At 34.5% G+C, this 17,740-nt stretch overlaps 2 protein-coding genes and 1 non-coding gene across 4 annotated transcripts; 2 read left to right on the top strand and 1 right to left on the bottom strand.

Annotated features, from left to right (window-relative positions):
• The first annotated feature begins 107 nt into the window (after positions 1-107).
• On the top strand, positions 108-2,533 carry Sgf29 (SAGA-associated factor 29). 2 transcript variants are annotated; one of them, XM_081972004.1, is made up of 6 exons: positions 108-271; positions 353-605; positions 1,539-1,658; positions 1,713-1,874; positions 1,928-2,162; positions 2,210-2,533. In XM_081972004.1, exons 2-6 carry the CDS (start codon positions 444-446, stop codon positions 2,470-2,472), a joined length of 942 nt encoding a protein of 313 aa, XP_081828130.1. In that variant the 5' UTR covers positions 108-271; positions 353-443; the 3' UTR covers positions 2,473-2,533. The 2 variants fall into 2 exon arrangements, with proteins under 2 accessions (XP_081828130.1, XP_081828132.1); XM_081972006.1 differs by having other exon boundaries at positions 112-200.
• On the bottom strand, positions 2,534-5,048 carry LOC145723958 (ionotropic receptor 84a-like). Its single transcript, XM_081972003.1, has 9 exons — positions 4,720-5,048; positions 4,504-4,667; positions 4,140-4,451; positions 3,960-4,084; positions 3,740-3,913; positions 3,455-3,681; positions 3,190-3,401; positions 2,868-3,136; positions 2,534-2,811 (listed from the first exon to the last, which is right to left on the bottom strand). The coding sequence occupies exons 1-9, from the start codon at positions 4,862-4,864 to the stop codon at positions 2,571-2,573; spliced, it is 1,869 nt and encodes a 622-aa protein (XP_081828129.1). The 5' UTR covers positions 4,865-5,048; the 3' UTR covers positions 2,534-2,570.
• Positions 5,049-13,113: 8,065 nt separating this feature from the next.
• LOC145725735 (5S ribosomal RNA) lies at positions 13,114-13,232 on the top strand. The gene has a single exon (XR_014177386.1). It is a non-coding gene; the product is annotated as a 5S ribosomal RNA (ribosomal RNA).
• The last annotated feature ends 4,508 nt before the right edge of the window (positions 13,233-17,740 follow it).

Raw genomic sequence — 17,740 nt, 5'->3', positions numbered from 1 at the left:
AGTATTGCATATAATTAATTTGAATGCTTAAATTGTATATTCTATTTCAAAGTCAAAGAAAACAGAATGATTATGACATTGTTGATAGTTTTTCAGTCATCTGTCACTGCCCCATGTGTATTGTGGTTTCTATTTTGTTTACATTTTGTTTGTTGTCATATTTTATCTGAACGTTTAACAACAAATTGACAAATAACAAAGTAATTATTTACGTAGTATGCTTTTTGATTTACTGAACATTAACATATCGCCATACACCGTTTTTAAAGTAGTAAGTCCTTCATTCATAATTCATTCTATTTCAACTAGCACTACTACTGGTTTTAGTATCTAAATTAGGTCTTCTTTGCAGATATTACTAGTTTTATCGCTGATTTCCTGGTATTCCGCACTACGACTACACCAGCATTTGAAATATCTTGATTCGAAGCAATAGCCTAAACATGCCTTTTACTGCTGATGTTATAGCAGCACAACAAGTGCAGGAACGTCTCAAATCCTTGCATGAGTTTGTGCGTGAGATTGAGAAGAAGCGAAATGCTTGCGAACAGAGTGTTACTGCTCTTCAACAATATACAGCAGAGGAGAAAGGACAAAGCTCACAGGTGAGAGTTCACACCAATTTTCTATTTTAATAGATAGTATATTGTGTGAAACTAGTGTTTATTTAATGGTTAATATGGAAAGCATTTTCTTTAGATAAGTACACTTTTTCCATAAAATTATAGGGTCACTGACCAGCAGCCAATATTTGACTGATTTCTGAACTTTAAGTTCCAAAAAACAAGAATTTTTATAATTTAACGCCTATTCTTCCTTCAGTTCTACAGGGTGTATTAAAAATAGCGGCCAAGCTTTTCATTAGGTTGTTGGGAATCCTTTGGGAGCCTCAAAAACTAATTTACAAAAAATACTACTTTTCTCTTATCTAGATTTTTTTAACCATGTTAGTTTACACATGTTTTTGTTATTATTTTGTTTAAACATATTGATTGAAGACCATAAATTGAAGTAGTCTATTGATATGCATATAAATTCTTAAAAAAACTTAAAAACTGAACTTCTTCAATGAAGAAAAGTCTTGAGAAAAGTAGTAGATAGTAAGTAAATCAAAGATTGACACATCATGGTGAACTATTGAAGAAAACTACAATTTTACCCGGATTTAATATTTGTTAAAGGAAAAATTAGAATTTACAATGTTTGAAATAGCTGAGAAAATAGCTAATCACCTTACTAACATTTTAGTAGCAAAAAATAGGAACTTGAGAGGAAAAATGTACTTTTTTGCAGGATTTTATAAAAATAAATTTTTAAGCTTATAGGTAGCTCATCAGCAAGAATTTGATCGTCTTACCAATTTATATGGATACTTCCATTGTTAAATATGTAGTTACAATCAACTAATTTAATTAAAAACATCTTTATTAAAGAAAAATTTTAAAATATAAACCACCAGCACAAACTATAAAAAAAGAAATGAAACAAAATAGGTTTGTGACCTTAATTGTGTGATTTAATTATGTTTTTATTGATAGAAAATTAAATCAATGGCCAAGACAGCTCTGACGAACACTGAGGCGGAAAGAGAAGCAATCCAAAAAGCCCTACAGAAAATTTACGAAATTAGACAAATTAAAAACGAGCGCCGAATTCAGGTTTTGAAATTTGGTTATCTTGAATGTTCATCAATTACATTGGCATTGTTTTAGGCGAGAATATCAGCGGCGAATAAAGAATCAATCCGTAAAGGCACTTGGATGAAAATGTTGCAAAACTCTGCTCAAACTTTACCATTGTTTGTGGGCAAAGTTGGAGAAAAGACTCCTCCATTATGTGGAGCAATTCCAGCTGAAAGAAATTATGTTGCAAAGGTTCAAAATGCGTTTCATAGTCATTTTTATTATATTAATAATGTTGATAATAGGTTGGTGATATGGTAGCTGCTCTAGTTGATGGTGAAAATGAAGAAGATATTTGGATTTTGGCTGAAGTGGTCAGTTACAACTCCAGTACAGGCAAATACGAGGTTGAGGATATACTGAAGGAGCAAAACGAAAAAGGCCAACATATTATAAGCAAACGACGACTAATTCCGTTACCTTTGATGAGGGCCAACCCGGAAACAAACCCTGAAGCTTTATTTCCGGAGAGAACTTTAGGTAAGTGTTTTCTATTGATGTACCTATTTAATGTGATGATTTTACAGTGATGGCGTTATTTCCACAAACTACCTGTTTCTACAAAGCACTAATAAGCAAACCTCCAGCGTCGCATATGGATGAATATGAGGTGCTTTTTGAAGATTCAACGTATCCTGAAGGTTTCAGTCCTCCTTTGTATGTGGCTCAGAGATATGTAATTCCTTTTAAGCAAAGTAGTCGGGCAAGTTCTGCAAATCCTGCAGCTGCTAATTCATCGCAACCTCAAGGCAGTAGTGGGAGTGACAGTGAGGAACCTTATGCTAAGTAAATGAAGCTTGAATTTATTTATTTGTAGTTTTTTGAATACTTTTAATATAGCTTTAACTGTACTACATTACAATACAATTTGCTGATCATTTGTGACTTTCAATTTGTATAAATAAATGGTTTTTTTAACCTAGTTTGTCGTTTCCACCACAGTATTTCAATGACTAATATTTGCAAACTTACAACTACTCCAACAACCCATACGGCAAGTGGTGGATAGAAATCTTCTAGACTTGTATGAATTTGTATCATTGAAGGAGTTCGAACGCACTGAGGCTTCCTGGGGTGCCAAAAACGTAATTCTCTCATCACCACCCCATACTCCTCAAACCTTTGAAAGCTGTTTGATTTTTTTTAGTAAATTTTCTTGATTTAGCATAAAATTGATTGCTTTACCAAACATCAATAACATCCTTAAAGGGCGACCACTTTTGATATCCGGAGTACATATACATTGGAGGAAACAAAGGAATTTCTTTCAGTTCGCATATCATGGATAAGTCAAAGTTTTTGTCGATGAAAGGGTAGCCAGTAACCAGTTCAACGTGGAAGGCAAAGTGGCCTTTTTTCACTAAATTTAAACCCTCATCTCTTGTGAGAAAACCGGAATTATTTTTTGTTGAAACCCGTCTGAATATTTCTTGAGATTGATTGTTGGTTGCTTGCTGAAAACATATGATTTTATGATCTGGGTGTAGTTTTAAAGTGTAAACGTTACTTGCAAAAGAGACCTGGCATACTTGACATTTTCATAACCCAATCCAAAGTCACTATTCAAAATACCTTGGATTGATGAGATAATCGTTACCGGGACATTGAGAAGAAAAGACACTAAAACAGCTGAGTAAAACTGAAAACCCAAGAGCCCCAAACAAAGAATTATAAATCCTGATGTTCTGCCGCTTAAACAGTTTGGTACAGCCGTAATTCCTATAGAAAGGCAGAGTGAAACAGCGATTTTCTGAGATTCTTAAAAGTCGTACCTTGTTGGCAAAAAGCTCCAAGTGTACAAAGCGCACTAAAACTCCAAGAAGAGTCTACACATTTTCTGTGGTGAGCAAATGATTTATCAAGTCGATAAGACACATTTTGGGCTAGAGCGCAAATAAGTGCTAAAGTGGTAACGCAAATCCAAACTCCTATTGAGAAAGGTCTGGTAAAGATTTCGAATGATCGTTTGTTGTTTGGATTCCTTAAGACAAACGCCATTCTATGAAATAAATATGTTGTATAACAATTTGATAAACCGCAAAAAATTCTTAATTTACCTCAAGTGCCAAGTACCTTTACCAAAACTAATAAACTTGGCTCTTTCGCTTTTAGCTACCAAGGGCGAATGTCCAAAATCAATTTTCTTCCGTGCAAGTGTACCGACCACACCATCCATGGTACCATCTGGTTGATAATACCCCCAGGAGTTGGTAACGTTGGTAATGAACACACTAAACACCACATATGGGAGGAAAACCACTTGTTTCCAAAACTTACCTGAAGTTGTAGTAGTCTTGGCAGTACTGCAACAACCTGGCTTGAAAACGGTTAAGAGTGTCTACCTGAATGGATTTGTCGCTACCCAAGTACTCAACTACAGGCCCTTCATAAGGTTCTGAAAGCTTTTTAATATTTTAATAATCATTGCTTAATACCTAATACACACAGTCAACTTACTACTATCAGGGTGTCAAATTGTATTCCAGTTAAGTTACGACGCACCACATATCTATTAACAGCTTCGTTTACTTCGTAACCTTTTTTCTTAGTGTATGAGCCTATTGTAAAGCTTTTTAAATCTCCATTTTTTTCGAAAGCTTGGTTATAAACGTCGTCAATAGTGTAAGTATCGTTATTTTCTCTAGGGTAAGCAACTTTAACGTCTGAGTCGACGTTCAAGTTTGTATTTTTGAACAAATTCAGGTAGTCGCTGTTATTGTACAGTACGAGCCAGAAGTGTTTAGTGTCAAAAACTTTATATTTTCTACACTAAAATCCCGTTTTTATGTCATAAATTTACTGCCTTATGGAAAGTCATTACTCTAAGCAAAAGTTGTGTAGAATAGTGGCAGTCACCGTCTAGAATCACCCCCATCCGGTTGTAATTATCAACTAAATGGTCCAAAACATTGATAGAATGCATATTTTTGACTGAGACAATTAAGTTTCTGTTTGTTGTCAAGCTTTTTTGAAGCAGAAACCGTTCTAGAAAATCAATAAAATTCAGGGTTACATTAAAAAAAAAATCAAAACTAACCTTTTTTAGAAACACACGTTAAAACAATGTTGCGGTGCAAGTGTTTGGTTGTAAAAAAGCTCAGCATTAGATCGTTGTCAAGAAATGCGTGCAAAACTGTGATTTGACACAAGAATAAACCTATAAAAAATAGTTTTAACTTCATACTTGCTGGTGAACTGATTTTAAACGAGTTTAAAACTGGACATTTATAGGAAACTTTGTCAAAGATAAGTAGTGCTATTTGCTGCACAGAACAATATAATTGAGATTGTTATTTGAATTATTTTGTCAAATAATCCAGTTAAGGATGGAAATCTAGAAAACGTTGAAATATGAAAGAAGCAACCAATTATAGTGTGAAATAAAAACTGTAAAAGTATCGTCAGATAAGTAGGTACTAGTATTCCCATAATTTGACTTTTAAAACATGTTCTTAAAGCTGTGTGTTTTAAGTACTTTTTTTTGCTCTTTGAATTATGCATTTTTGTATTTCTGAAAAGACCAATGAGGCTCAAGACTTTTGATTTTTTGACAAGTTATAAGTGCGTCATTGTCAGTGTAATAACAAGAGAGCAAAAAATGATAATTAACATGAATTATAATATTTAACCAAATTTACATTGATTTATAAATTTTAACTACTTTATGGTTTACCACGCAATGTGTCATTCAAGTTCTAGTTACATATTTAATCTGAACCACATTTCTAAATTTTTTATTAGAACGTCTTCCATTATACTGCGATTCAAGAACTCCAATTTACAATATGTTTACTAAACGTATTATTCTCCTACTTTTAGTTAATTACTGCATTTTATCACACAGTTTCATACATTCTGATGTAGTAAAATCTTTTTTTAAAGCTAAAAACTTAAATCACAACGTTATAATAGTATGCGATAACCAAAAAGTGCAAGTTGAGTTTTTAAAAGGTTTCACTGCAAATTACAAATTGGCCATTAAACACATTGACAAAATTAACATTTTTAATGATCTTGTGGATGATTATAGAAGAATGGGGGTGGTATTGGATGGTGACTGTCCTAATGCAGCTAATCTTCTTCAGAGAGTAAGTTAGTTATTAACAAATTTCAAGAAATGTAATAACAATTTTTAGTGTAAAAGATACAAAGTTTTCGATACTAAACATTTCTGGTTGGTGTTTCACACCAACAAATACTACCATCATATTTTTGACAAAGTTAACTTGAACGTGGACTCGTATATTAAAGTTGTTTACCCCACAAACCCTAATAATTTAACATACTTAATTGACGATGTGTATAATCCTGCTTATGGGAAAGGAGGAAAGCTTAAAAGCTCCACAATTGGGTTGTACACTAATCTGAGTGGTTATGAAACCAACGAAAGGTTAAATAAATATTTTTTGAGGAAGGATCTAACTGGAGTGCAGTTTAATAGTGCCATTGTGGTAAAATTGTATGTTGAGAATACTTTTTAGTTATTAAAAAAATGTAGCTTCCAGAACCTTTTGAGGGGTCATTAAAGGATTATTTAAAGAATGATAAAATGGTGGAGGTAAATACACTTAATCGGTTTCATGCAAGATTAATGCAGAGTTGCAGGAGTTACTACAATTATAGGTAAAAGGTCAATTTAAAACTAATGATTTGTTTATTAAAACTACTTTCAGCGTTAAAATAAAACCCATAAAGTCTTGGGGGATATTTAAGCCGGATAAAACTATGGATGGTTTGGTGGGTTTGTTAGGATTAAAACAAGTGGATTTTGGGGCTTCGCCCCTAATTGTAAAGAAGACTAGAAGAGAGTTTATGAGTTATGGCAAAAACACTTGGCCTTTAAAGTATCTTCGAAAATTATTCTCGTAACACAAAATAACTTAATTATTGTAGAATGGCATTTCTCTTCAGAAACCCCACGACTAAAAAACGCTACCAAATTTTCTTGAAGCCTTTATCCGAGCAAGTTTGGATCAGCATTGTTTTCTGCTCAGTTTTTTTAGTTTTAGCCCAATACTTTGGGTATAAGTTTAATCCACGATGCCTGATGAATAAAAAAGATGAATTTTGGAGTTTAAGTGTTGTGTCCACTTTTGGTGCTTTTTGTCAGCAAGGTAAGTTTAAATATTCACAAAGTTCAGGCAAAAATAATGCAATTTTAAGGTGTGATAACATTTCCGGATTCATTTAGTGGTCGAATGTCGGCTTTGTGCAATCTACTGCTTGGTTTGATGGTGTATCAATTCTATTTGTCGACACTAGTGTCGTTTCTACTAAATATACCGGGCAGTGTGATAAATTCAGTAAAGGAAATTTTGGACAGTGGTTTTAGTATCGGGTTTGAAGATGTTTTATACGCCACTGCATTATTACGTGTAAGTTTGAGTATATGAAAAAGGTTTAAGAGGTTTGAGTGCTGTTGGTTTTTACTCTGACAGAAAACAAGACAAGAAAAAAATTGAAATGTATATGTAAATCCCTAAATTTTGATTGTTTAAATCTCTATTTTACTCTCAATTTAAAAGCACCACACATTAAGAATTGTAAATTAAATTTAAAAAACTTTACATTATTGAGTTACATAACCACCACAAGTATGATACACACCACTTACTTAATATCTGCAATAAAGGGTTATTCTAGATTTTCTGGATAAAATTGAATACTCTTATTCTTTTTCCACTGGACATTTTTTGTCATGTGAGTTTTTACAGGTCACGTGACCGTTTTGAATAATAATTATCAACATGCCAAGAATTAGATCTTCTTATTGGTTTAGAAGTCACGTGAATGGTTTTTGGTCATGGTCATGTTACCGTAACTGAGTTCGGTTTGTCTTAAGGAGTACTAGTGGTTGGTTTGTGATTGGTCAAAAAAAAGAGCTTGCTGCTTTTTTGTGACCAATCACAAACTCTCAATAGTGATATGATTTGCGCAACGTGGACTTTTAATGACTTTTATGATATGCCCAAACATTTTCTCAACAAATTGAAATATATTAAATTTAGAAATTCAAAAACTAATATTCTTTAGTTTTAGTACCTTAACTGTAAAATTAGTCTTAATAATGTTTTAATTTGCACAAATATAGGAATCATCTAGTGAACCAGTTGTACAAGTTCTCAAACAAGTATCAGTGTCCAACAACTCTGGATTTTTGACTCGTGAAGTTGGTCTGAATTTGGTCAAACAAGGCCATTATGCTTTCCACGTTGAATTAGTAACCGGCTACCCATTTATAAGAAAACACTACTCAGAATCAATGGTTTGCGAACTAAAGTCCGTTTCGTTATTTCCTTCCATGTTTATGCACGCGAATTACCAAAAATGGTCGCCGTTTAAAGATTTGCTAGACGTGTGGTAAGTGTAATTAACACTACAGAGTAATTCAATTGTAAAAAGTCTGCTAGTTTGCACAGATTGGGTGAGAATGGTGTGATCAACAGAGAACTGATTTTCTGGCATCCCAAAAAACCTGAATGTATTCGATCTTCGTCTACAATTAACATTCATACTGGTCTGGAAAGTTTTTATCCAGCTTTAGTGGTTTTGCTGCTTGGTATATTAGCAAGTTTGAATATTTTACTGTTGGAGATTTTGTGGTTCAAAACTCAGAATCGTCAAATATTGCCTTATATTGAATAAGTCTAGTTGCACCAAGACACTCTTTACACCCAAAAAAAAAATGTTATTATGAGAAACAACACTTGTTCGTACACACGTGCCATTTGAATCACTTAAATAGATAAAAGCCCGATAATAATTGGTCGTTTTGTTTTATTGTGGTCAGCTTAATATCCCTTAACATCTTTTTGAAGTAGAAACGAAGAAAATGGAGCCATTACAGTAAATTACAAGCAGAATGTTATAGTGTTCTTTATGTGTAACATTTCCCCTTAAAATGAACTTTAAGAATTATATGATACTGTTTGTTGCTGTTAATTTTGGTGTTATAAATGCCTTCATGGATACTAAACTAGCTTTAAGTTTCTTTAAAGAAAAACACTCAAGTCGTAACCTGGTTGTAACATGTTTAAATCACACCGGTAAGTATGATTGAGAACAGTGCATTTAAGTAGTCAAAATGGTTTTGTTTTAAGCTAAAGCTCTACTAGCAAAATTGTTAATGAAACATAATGTATGTTTGGTAACTGATTTTAAAGCTGTACTTCCCTCAACAAGGTTGGGAGTGATTTTGGATGGGGATTGTAAAGAAACCATACATTTTATGGTTAAGGTCAGTTTGGCTTAGTTCTAAGTTATTTTTTTATTGTAGCTACATAAATTTCAGGCCAGCAAACTTAATTTATTCGACTCATCACATTTCTGGCTGGTGTTGCTCAACAGCAACACAACCCTCCATCAGCTTTTTAGATATGTGAATTTAAACATTGACGCTGAAGTGACGGTAGTCATTCCAAGTATTACCGGGTGGTATGACGTATATGATGTGTATAATCCGGCTTTTGAACGTGGTGGTCAATTGAAAGTTTCTAAGATTGGATTTTACAATAGTAGTGGATTCAGCTTTACTAGGCAGGAAAGCAAATATATGCTTAGAAGGAACTTTGATCGAGTTCAATTCAAAACTGTCGTTGTGGTAAATTCTTGTTTTTTTTGTTCTGTACAGGGTGTGTACAATAAGACAAAAAATATTTTACGATCAAAATTTAATAGATTTCTACCTCAAAACTCAGTTAACCAGTCGATTCTATGTTCCAATTCAGTCGAAAAGAAGTGTAAACTCCCTGCTCTAAATCAACCCTTAAGGGAGTTATTAAAAAAACTAAAAGGGATCTTGTGATTCGAAAATCTTCAACCCATTGTAATTCGCTTATTAATAAGAAATTTGGGGTGGTTTAAAAGACATTATGTAGTGAATACTAAAACCTTAAAGGAACATTTTGTACGAAGAAAGATATTTGCTTAGGGGACAAAAATTATATGGAATTTAATATTTTACGAAAACTTAAAAGAGTCACTTGGTAAGTAATGGTAATGGTAGGTGTGGATGGTGACAGATGTACTGCGACCTGATTAGATCTATTGTACCTCATCTTCTTCTGCTATCTCAAGGTTTCCTTGTTCATAGCAGCCCCTCAAGATTTAGTTCCTTTAGGAATTTCAGGATCTTGAGTGGGTCTGTTCGAGGTATTTCTTCCACAGCCAGCTGGTGTAATCCCAGTGTGTTTAATCTTCTGTGGCGTACGGCATAACACTCCAGCAAGATGTGGTGGGGTGTTTCTGGTTCTTCTCCGCAAAACCTGTAGGTACTGTCCTCTTCTAGGCCTAGCTTCCTTAGGTGTTCTCTGAGTCGACAATGACCCGTTAATGCCTTGAGACTAATTTTGCTGAGGTTAATCAGTGTCTTCGATCTTGCTCGGTTAAAATTGCGGAGAAGATCTTTGGCCTGCCTCAGTCCTGGAAGTCTTTGCCAGTGCGTTGCTCTCAGTTCTTCTTCAGCTTTATTAAGTACTTCCTGGACATATGGTTTTCCAAGGCAGCAGAATGGTTCCTTGTCTGCTGAATCTGCTTGTTCGTTACCCTCGGAACCCAGAGGAGGCTTACCTTGTTGTTCCTTCCTAGATCATTGAGCTTTCCTAGGCACTCCAGAACCATCATCGAGTTGATGTTAGCTGAGCTCAACGCTTTGATGACTGCTTGGCTGTCGGAAAGAATCGCAATTTCCTTGTTCCGGTATTTCCTGTCGAGGTTAAACTGAATATTGGGAACGACTTTCTCCGAACCCATGGGGAACTGGCCCATTTGCATTTAAAACCAGCAATTTAATTGACAATATGATTGATTGTCCCAGGCTAACTCTACATGTGCAACAATTACGTAAATCTCAGTACAGTGAATAGTTTGTGATTGATACAGCGAATGATTTACGCAAATACTGCACATGTGGACTTAACGTCACTTAAAATATAATCCCCATTAAACTGCTCTAATAAAATCTTGTAGTTACCTGAACCATTTGAAGGATCTGTTGAAACCTACCTTAAAAGCGATAGAAATCTACACATCAACACTTTCAACAGGTTCCACGCAAGATTAATGCAATACTGCACAATTTACAACAATTTCAGGTACTTTTTCACTTTCTAGCTTTTACTTAGCATCACAATTACAAGATTTTAGTATGGACATTACCTTGGACAGATCGTGGGGCTATTTGCAATCAGACGGTACCATGGACGGTTTAGTGGGCGATTTAATCGAGAAAAAAATCGATTTTGGTCTGTCCCCACTTTTTGTTAAAAAAGATCGAGCTGATTTTATTAGTTACGGACGGAAAACTTGGAATTTGCGGTAAGAATAATCTAACTTGTTTAGTTTTTTTTACAACCGATCATCTTCAGAGCTGCTTTCATACTGCTTAATCCTAAATCCAGAAAGTCGTATCAAATTTTCATTCGACCTTTAGATACTAAAGTGTGGATTTGTGTTATTGCTTTATCTTGCATTGCTGTTTTGGTGCAAATGCTGAGTTACAAATTGGACTGGAAATTGTCAAACTGGGGTGACAAAGAGAGGAAACATATAGATTTTTCTTGGGGTTTTAGCGCTGTCTCAACTTTTGGAGCATTTTGCCAGCAAGGTACTTTGACTGAATTAGTTAGTACATCAAAATTTTCTTTTAAAATTTAATAGGAATAATAGCTTTTCCCAGTTTACTAAGTAGTAGAATTGCAGCTTACATGACCCTCTTACTAGGCCTATTAACTTACCAATTTTATTCAGCCAGTTTAGTTTCATTTCTCCTAAACGTTCCCACTACAGTTATTACAACAGTTCAAGGAATCCTGGACAATGGTTTTGACATAGGCTGTGAAGATGTTTTGTATGACAAAGATTTTCTGAAAGTAACTTTATAATTCTAATCAAATCACTTTCCACTGACTTGTTAGTTTCAGTACGCTACTGATAACGTAACTAAAGAAGTGCTGAAACGACTTTCCACATCAAATAACAAGAGTTTCCTAAAACCTGCCGAAGGTTTAGATTTGGTGAAACTTGGCAAATACGCATTTCACGTAGAACTTGTAAGTGGATATCCGTTTATCGAAAAAGAGTTTGATGAAACCACCATTTGTGAACTAAAAGAAGTACCCATGTTTGCTACACAGCAAATGCACGCAAACTATCAGAAGGGATCTCCGTTTAAAGATGTTTTGGATTCTTGGTAAGTTATAGTATTTTAAGTAATTGGGAAGTTAAGTAAAACAGAAGTAGCTTGCATCGGTTGAGTGAAAATGGGGCAATGCAGCGTGAACTACGTTTTTGGCACCCGAGAAAACCAGAATGTGTCCGATCAGGGAATACCATAGTTATCAACACTGGTTTAGAAGAGTTCTACCCTGCACTGTGTGTTTTGATCGCTGGGATAGTTTTGAGTTTGGAAATTTTGGGTATTGAGTATTTCTTTTATCGTACTTATGAAACAGCACTTTTTCCTTTTGTTAATTAAGAACTAAAATCATTTGTAATGTGTTGAGTAGGTATTACTAAGCTGTAGTGATTACATAGATTTAGGACTGGATAAATAGGAAAGTCCTTCAAATTGTATAGATGTTCTAATTGTGTTACAATCTTTTAATTTTATGGATTGTGGTTAGGTTATAGATAAGTTTATATGCACCAAAGTGTGGAGAGGTTAAGCAAGCGCATCTGAAACCAATGCTTTCTCCATAGAGTATATTAAGCAGTAATCAACTGGCACAAATTGTCAAAGTAAATAGGCCTAATTATAAAAAAAATATTTATTTTCAACTATGTATGTAATAACATTATTTCTTACGTGTAAACCAGGTGGAAAGATGAAAATTAGATGGAAATCTCAATGTTAATAGTTATTTAACCAACAAATGTATTGAAGTGAACGCGTTAATTAAATTGAGATTATTAATCGCTTTCATTAATATAAGAGTTGGTTACAACATTTTTCCTTCGACTGTAGTTAATAATAAATGTTTATTATTCTAAAAAGATTGAAAAAAACTAATTGTCAGTTGTATAGGCAATACGGCAAACCGAAATCATAGACACCCTTGACAATGACAGTGACAGTTGGTTCTGTCGTTAATGGTGGATGTCAACTGAATAATATACGTCTATTTCTCTCTGTTTAATACAAATAAAGTAGAATGGAACTATACTATGAGACCTATTTGGTTGCCTTTGATAAAATCGTACATTAAAATAAAACAATTGAAAAATCATGCATTAATGGGACTCATTAATGAACGGTTTTTTATCCGTTATCGTCCATTAAAAAAGCTGTTGATACGTGGTCGACGGAAAAAGCACTTTAAGAACCGTTTTAGCTCAAAATATTAAAGACACAATAGCACAATAATGACGTTGTCAAGATTGTTAAAAAATCACCTTTGGTGGTTTTTATTACTCGGTTATTGAACAGTTTACAGGCAACTGCCATACCACGCTGGATATACCGGTTCCCGTCCGATCACCGCAGTCAAGCAGCGTAGGGCGTGGTTAGTACTTGGATGGGTGACCGCCTGGGAACACCACGTGTAGTTGCCTTTTTTTAACTTGTGGACGAAAATGATATGAAACATGCTTACTTTTTTGAAGTTTAGCTTTTTAAAAACTATGGTCGATTTATTTTCCCGTGGCGGTTACGTCATCATTTGCCTTTCTTGTCTATTACATGCGTTCCGAGCGCGATAGAATTTTGACGTCATCTAGTCACGTCGGCAATGAATCAGGACGACAAGGCTCGGAAAATCGGCCGCCATTGTTGACAAAAAGTAAAAGTTCTATTATCAATTGCTCTAAAAGACTCTGAACAAAAGGTGTTTGAAGCTATGGTTATAATGGTGTTGTCAAAATCCATATGCAGAGTGTTGAAAAAACAAATTTCTAATAAGTTTCAGGTAATATTAGAAAGATACAAGTTACTTAATACATAAATTTGATCAAATGCCATTATTTTGCAGAATTAGCCCTTATAAATTTTGCCGTATCTTCTCTGACTATAAGGCTAGAAACAGATGGTGCTACTGTTAAATACTTTTACATCAGATAGTAGGTTAAATTACTATTTTAATTGTATTATTTACACATTATGAAATATACAAATAAAATCTTTAAAAAGTACACTCAAGTTTCATTTTTATCTAAGAAGTCTAGTTTTCTTCATAAACAATCATAAAATTTAGATAATTTCTTTAACTGAGGTACCTACCTGCTCTTACAATAAATTGAACTGAAATTGAAAAAACATGTTAAATAAATCACACAACAAAACCAAATTGATATGTATTTAATGCTGGGTAAATTTACAAAAGGAAATAAATAAGCAATCTATATCACAAAACCAAGAAGCAAGTTCTTAAAACACCAACAATTCTGTTATAAGTTAAAACACTGCTTTAGGATTTAATAGTCCCCAGGATACACACATTGCCTTTCCTTTCTTGCAAATTTTATGGAATAATTCTTGAAACGTTCGTATTGGGCTGTTAATGACTCGTTTGAATGCACATATCTGTGATGTTCTTTCCAGATAATTTAAATTGAATGTGGTTGTTGTTCCCAAGCCAAAGTTTGATTGGAACTTTCCGCCTTTGTTTACCACCAAATGTTGCAAGTTTTCCAGTTTGGTGAAGAAAAATCTTAAATTCTACGAAGGTCTCGCAATAACAACACTAATTAATAAACTTAAACAACCCTAAATTAAGTTTTTATTTCATCTGTTTGTAGTTTTTGGTGTTTTTCAACTTTTTAAAATTCCTAACCTTAAAATGTTTAGCCGACTGTCAGTTGGGACTGTGCTCTATGTTGCCACATCTTCCACGAGCAGATGTGAATTTGGTGTATTGTTGGTTGCAGTAATAAACGGACCGATGAATTATACAGATTTCGAAAAAAAAGTATTTATTGCATGCAAAACATGTGAGATTCTTAGAATGTTTTTTTTCAAAACAATATAGTTTTCTCATTTTCATTTATAATTGCTTAATGAAAGATACATATTGTGAGGTTTAAAGGAGGAATTTGTCAATACGGTAACGTCCAAACAGGTGATTAAAAAGATGGACGTAAATTTCAATATGGCGGAGCACTTGATGACGTAACCGCCACGGAAAAAAAATGAACCATACTTGGATGGGTAAGAATAAAATAGTAATTTTTTAACGTGAAAAATTACTAATTAAAGTTCATCCATAGACTATAAAACTATATAGAGCCCGCAAGTCATTCATAAATTCCCAGTTTGTTTAGTGGTAACATACACAAGGGCCGTCGCAGGCACGGCGGCGTAAAGGGGGTCAAAATATGGCCGCCAAGTCGGGTAAAAAGACCGATCTTAGAAGTGCCAAACGAAAATAATAAATCGTATTTATGAATCAAAGAGTGAGAAAGACGGAAGAAAAGTGCGTACGTCGCGCGGCTGCGACTGGTCGCACTGTTGCCATTTTATCAATTGTGAAGAGTTTTAACCTGAGTTGTGCGGTTACAATGGCCTGTAATGTTTGTATCGCACTGTCGTGGTGTCGGAGGTAAACTTCTGGCAACATCGCGCCGAAGAATTCTAATGATGCCATATAAAATAGTGTAAATAAAGGACTCTATATTTAATTATACCTCTGTGAGCTGATCCCCATTAAAAATGTAGGAATAAACTAGACGACCACTTTTCAACAATTCTTTACATCGACCGGCCGGTATAAATGGCTTCCGCTTTTAGGACGGAAGCATATAAATATTGATGAGCAAATTTACAAAACAAATAATAACTTTAAAACTGTACTTCAAAGTTTTATTCGGTTAAAATTCGTTTTTGGACCGGGAAATTTGTATGAAAGCTGAAAATAAATATCAGGCAAATTGCTACTTTCCGCGGCTCGTTTTATTTGATACCCAATGATGACAAACTTTGATTCAACTTGTTTTTTTTTTGTGTATTTGTTTATGTGTGTGCCGGCCAAAATTGGATTCAATTTTCAATCGTTAATGGAATTTCTCTCTGTGCGTGAAATTACTCTCCGCCCCTGAATACATACCACATTGGGAACGCCAACAAATCATCTGTTCCCCTTTCAACATCACGATGTATTACCCGAGTTATTAAACGTTAAGGAAGTTATTCCGCGGCAGTTTTACGTTCGAAAGTCATTTTTGAACGTGCCGCGCGGGAATAGAAGGGTTAAGATAGTTTTAATTCCGTCGTAAACTGAAATTTACGAGCTTCTCCCCTTAGGAATACTTCATAACACGACGTCTTCAGCATATTAAGGAACGATCCCGACTCGTAATTTATTCAGCGACGGATTAGCTGATGTGTTGTCGAGTTGTGGTGCTCCTTTTTGGAGCTAATGAGGAGAGGGTTAGATGAAGGAAAAGTCATTATCACCATTATTAAAGGCCCTAAAAAGAAGTCTTGAACGTTAGCTTATGCTTTCAAAACACTATAAAGAGAAAAAAAGCATGTAATTGTATGTCAACCAACTTTTATAGCATGTTTAGGGCCAAACTAGTATATTGCCATACTGTTTCAATGAAATTTGGTAGAGCAGGATACAGATACATTAGTTTTGCACTAAACTTGCCAATCGAAAACGCTATGAGTGTAGATATTTCTCAAGATCATACTTTTTGAATTATGTTTCTGTCTTCTTTCTTAACTGAGTTATTTGACTTTTAGTTGTTGTTTTAATTTAATCAGAAACACCTAATATCGAATGAGATTTGAAGAAAATATTTTTTTGTGTAGTAGAATTTTCACTTTTTTATTATATTACGCGCCAGTCTGGGATAGTGTGTGACGTATGACAAATGACATCAAGATGACAAATACAAATAGAAAGTTGTTATTCAGTGTAGAAAAATAGTATCAAACTGTTTATCAGGGTGTTCTCACTTGTTGCAATATAACAAACCTAATCAATTCAAACAAATCGAAATATTTACACCAATGAATAAAAAAAATATAGCAGGAGGGAGCAATAGCAAACAAAGGGGGTGACAGAAACAAGGGGGAGAGGGGGAGTAATATGGCGGCCGTCAACTTTCGATTGCCACTATAAAACACTATTATTATTGTCCACTGTACAACTTAATTTAAATTTGCAAAACTCAACTGTTAAAGAACCACAAACAAACAAAACAAATTAACACTAAATACAAACAACAAATTTTTGCGGGTTTGAAACTCCAAACTGACAATGACTTTGCGTCAATTCAACTGCGCAGTAGGCGAATGCGCAATCAACTTCCGTCCCCCTCGCTTAATGCACAAACGGGTTATAATTTGTATTATTGTTACCTCCTGATACTTGTTCTTTTTCCTCATTGATTTACACTGTCCTAGTCTTCGAACTCGATTACCATACGTAAGAAAAATCAATATTAATCAATCAAGAATAATATAGACGCAATGGACTAATGCACGTGACTACGTAGATTTATAGAGTGCAACGTCATGTGACAATTGTCGGAGCTGGTCTGATCAGTTTGGCTTGGAATAACCAAATACAACTGTCATAATTACAGGATCTACTTTAATACGGCGTAATGCAACCTGTTGACGTGACAGCGCCTACGCGCGTTTTTTCCTGTCTCAGTCAGCCATTTTATCAATTTGTTATTATTAAACGGGCAGTGAGTTTTTAATGGCTTGTAATAATTGTCAGAGGCCTCTACAAGTGCACTAAACGTTTCAAGAATTGTTTTAAACTGCCAGAAGTCTCTAAAACTATAGTCGCGCCAGTCTGACGCCGCATTTGTTTTCGAGCTCCATGGAGCGAGCAGCGCCTGTTTGACGTCACGATGACGTAATTTAGAAAAAGCATAATTTGTCCAACTGTCAAATTACGTCATTGTGACGTCAAAAACGCTCTGCTCGTTCCATGGACCTTGAAAACGAATGCGGCCTGGGATAGATTAGTCTTTTGTCAAATGACATATGACAACTGACGTGTTATTGTGTTTGTTGTTTGACGTTTTTTTCATGTATACTGTGTGACCCAAAAATAAGTTAGAGCCATCAATTTTACTGTGTTAAATAGAAAAAAATATTTTTTTTT

Source organism: Ips typographus, linkage group LG2 (genome assembly GCF_016097725.1).
Source record: "Ips typographus isolate SLU linkage group LG2, UJ_Ityp_2.0, whole genome shotgun sequence".
Lineage (NCBI taxonomy): Eukaryota > Metazoa > Arthropoda > Insecta > Coleoptera > Curculionidae > Ips > Ips typographus.
Note: the sequence above shows the minus strand (reverse complement) of the source record. Positions and strands in the feature narration are given on the sequence as shown.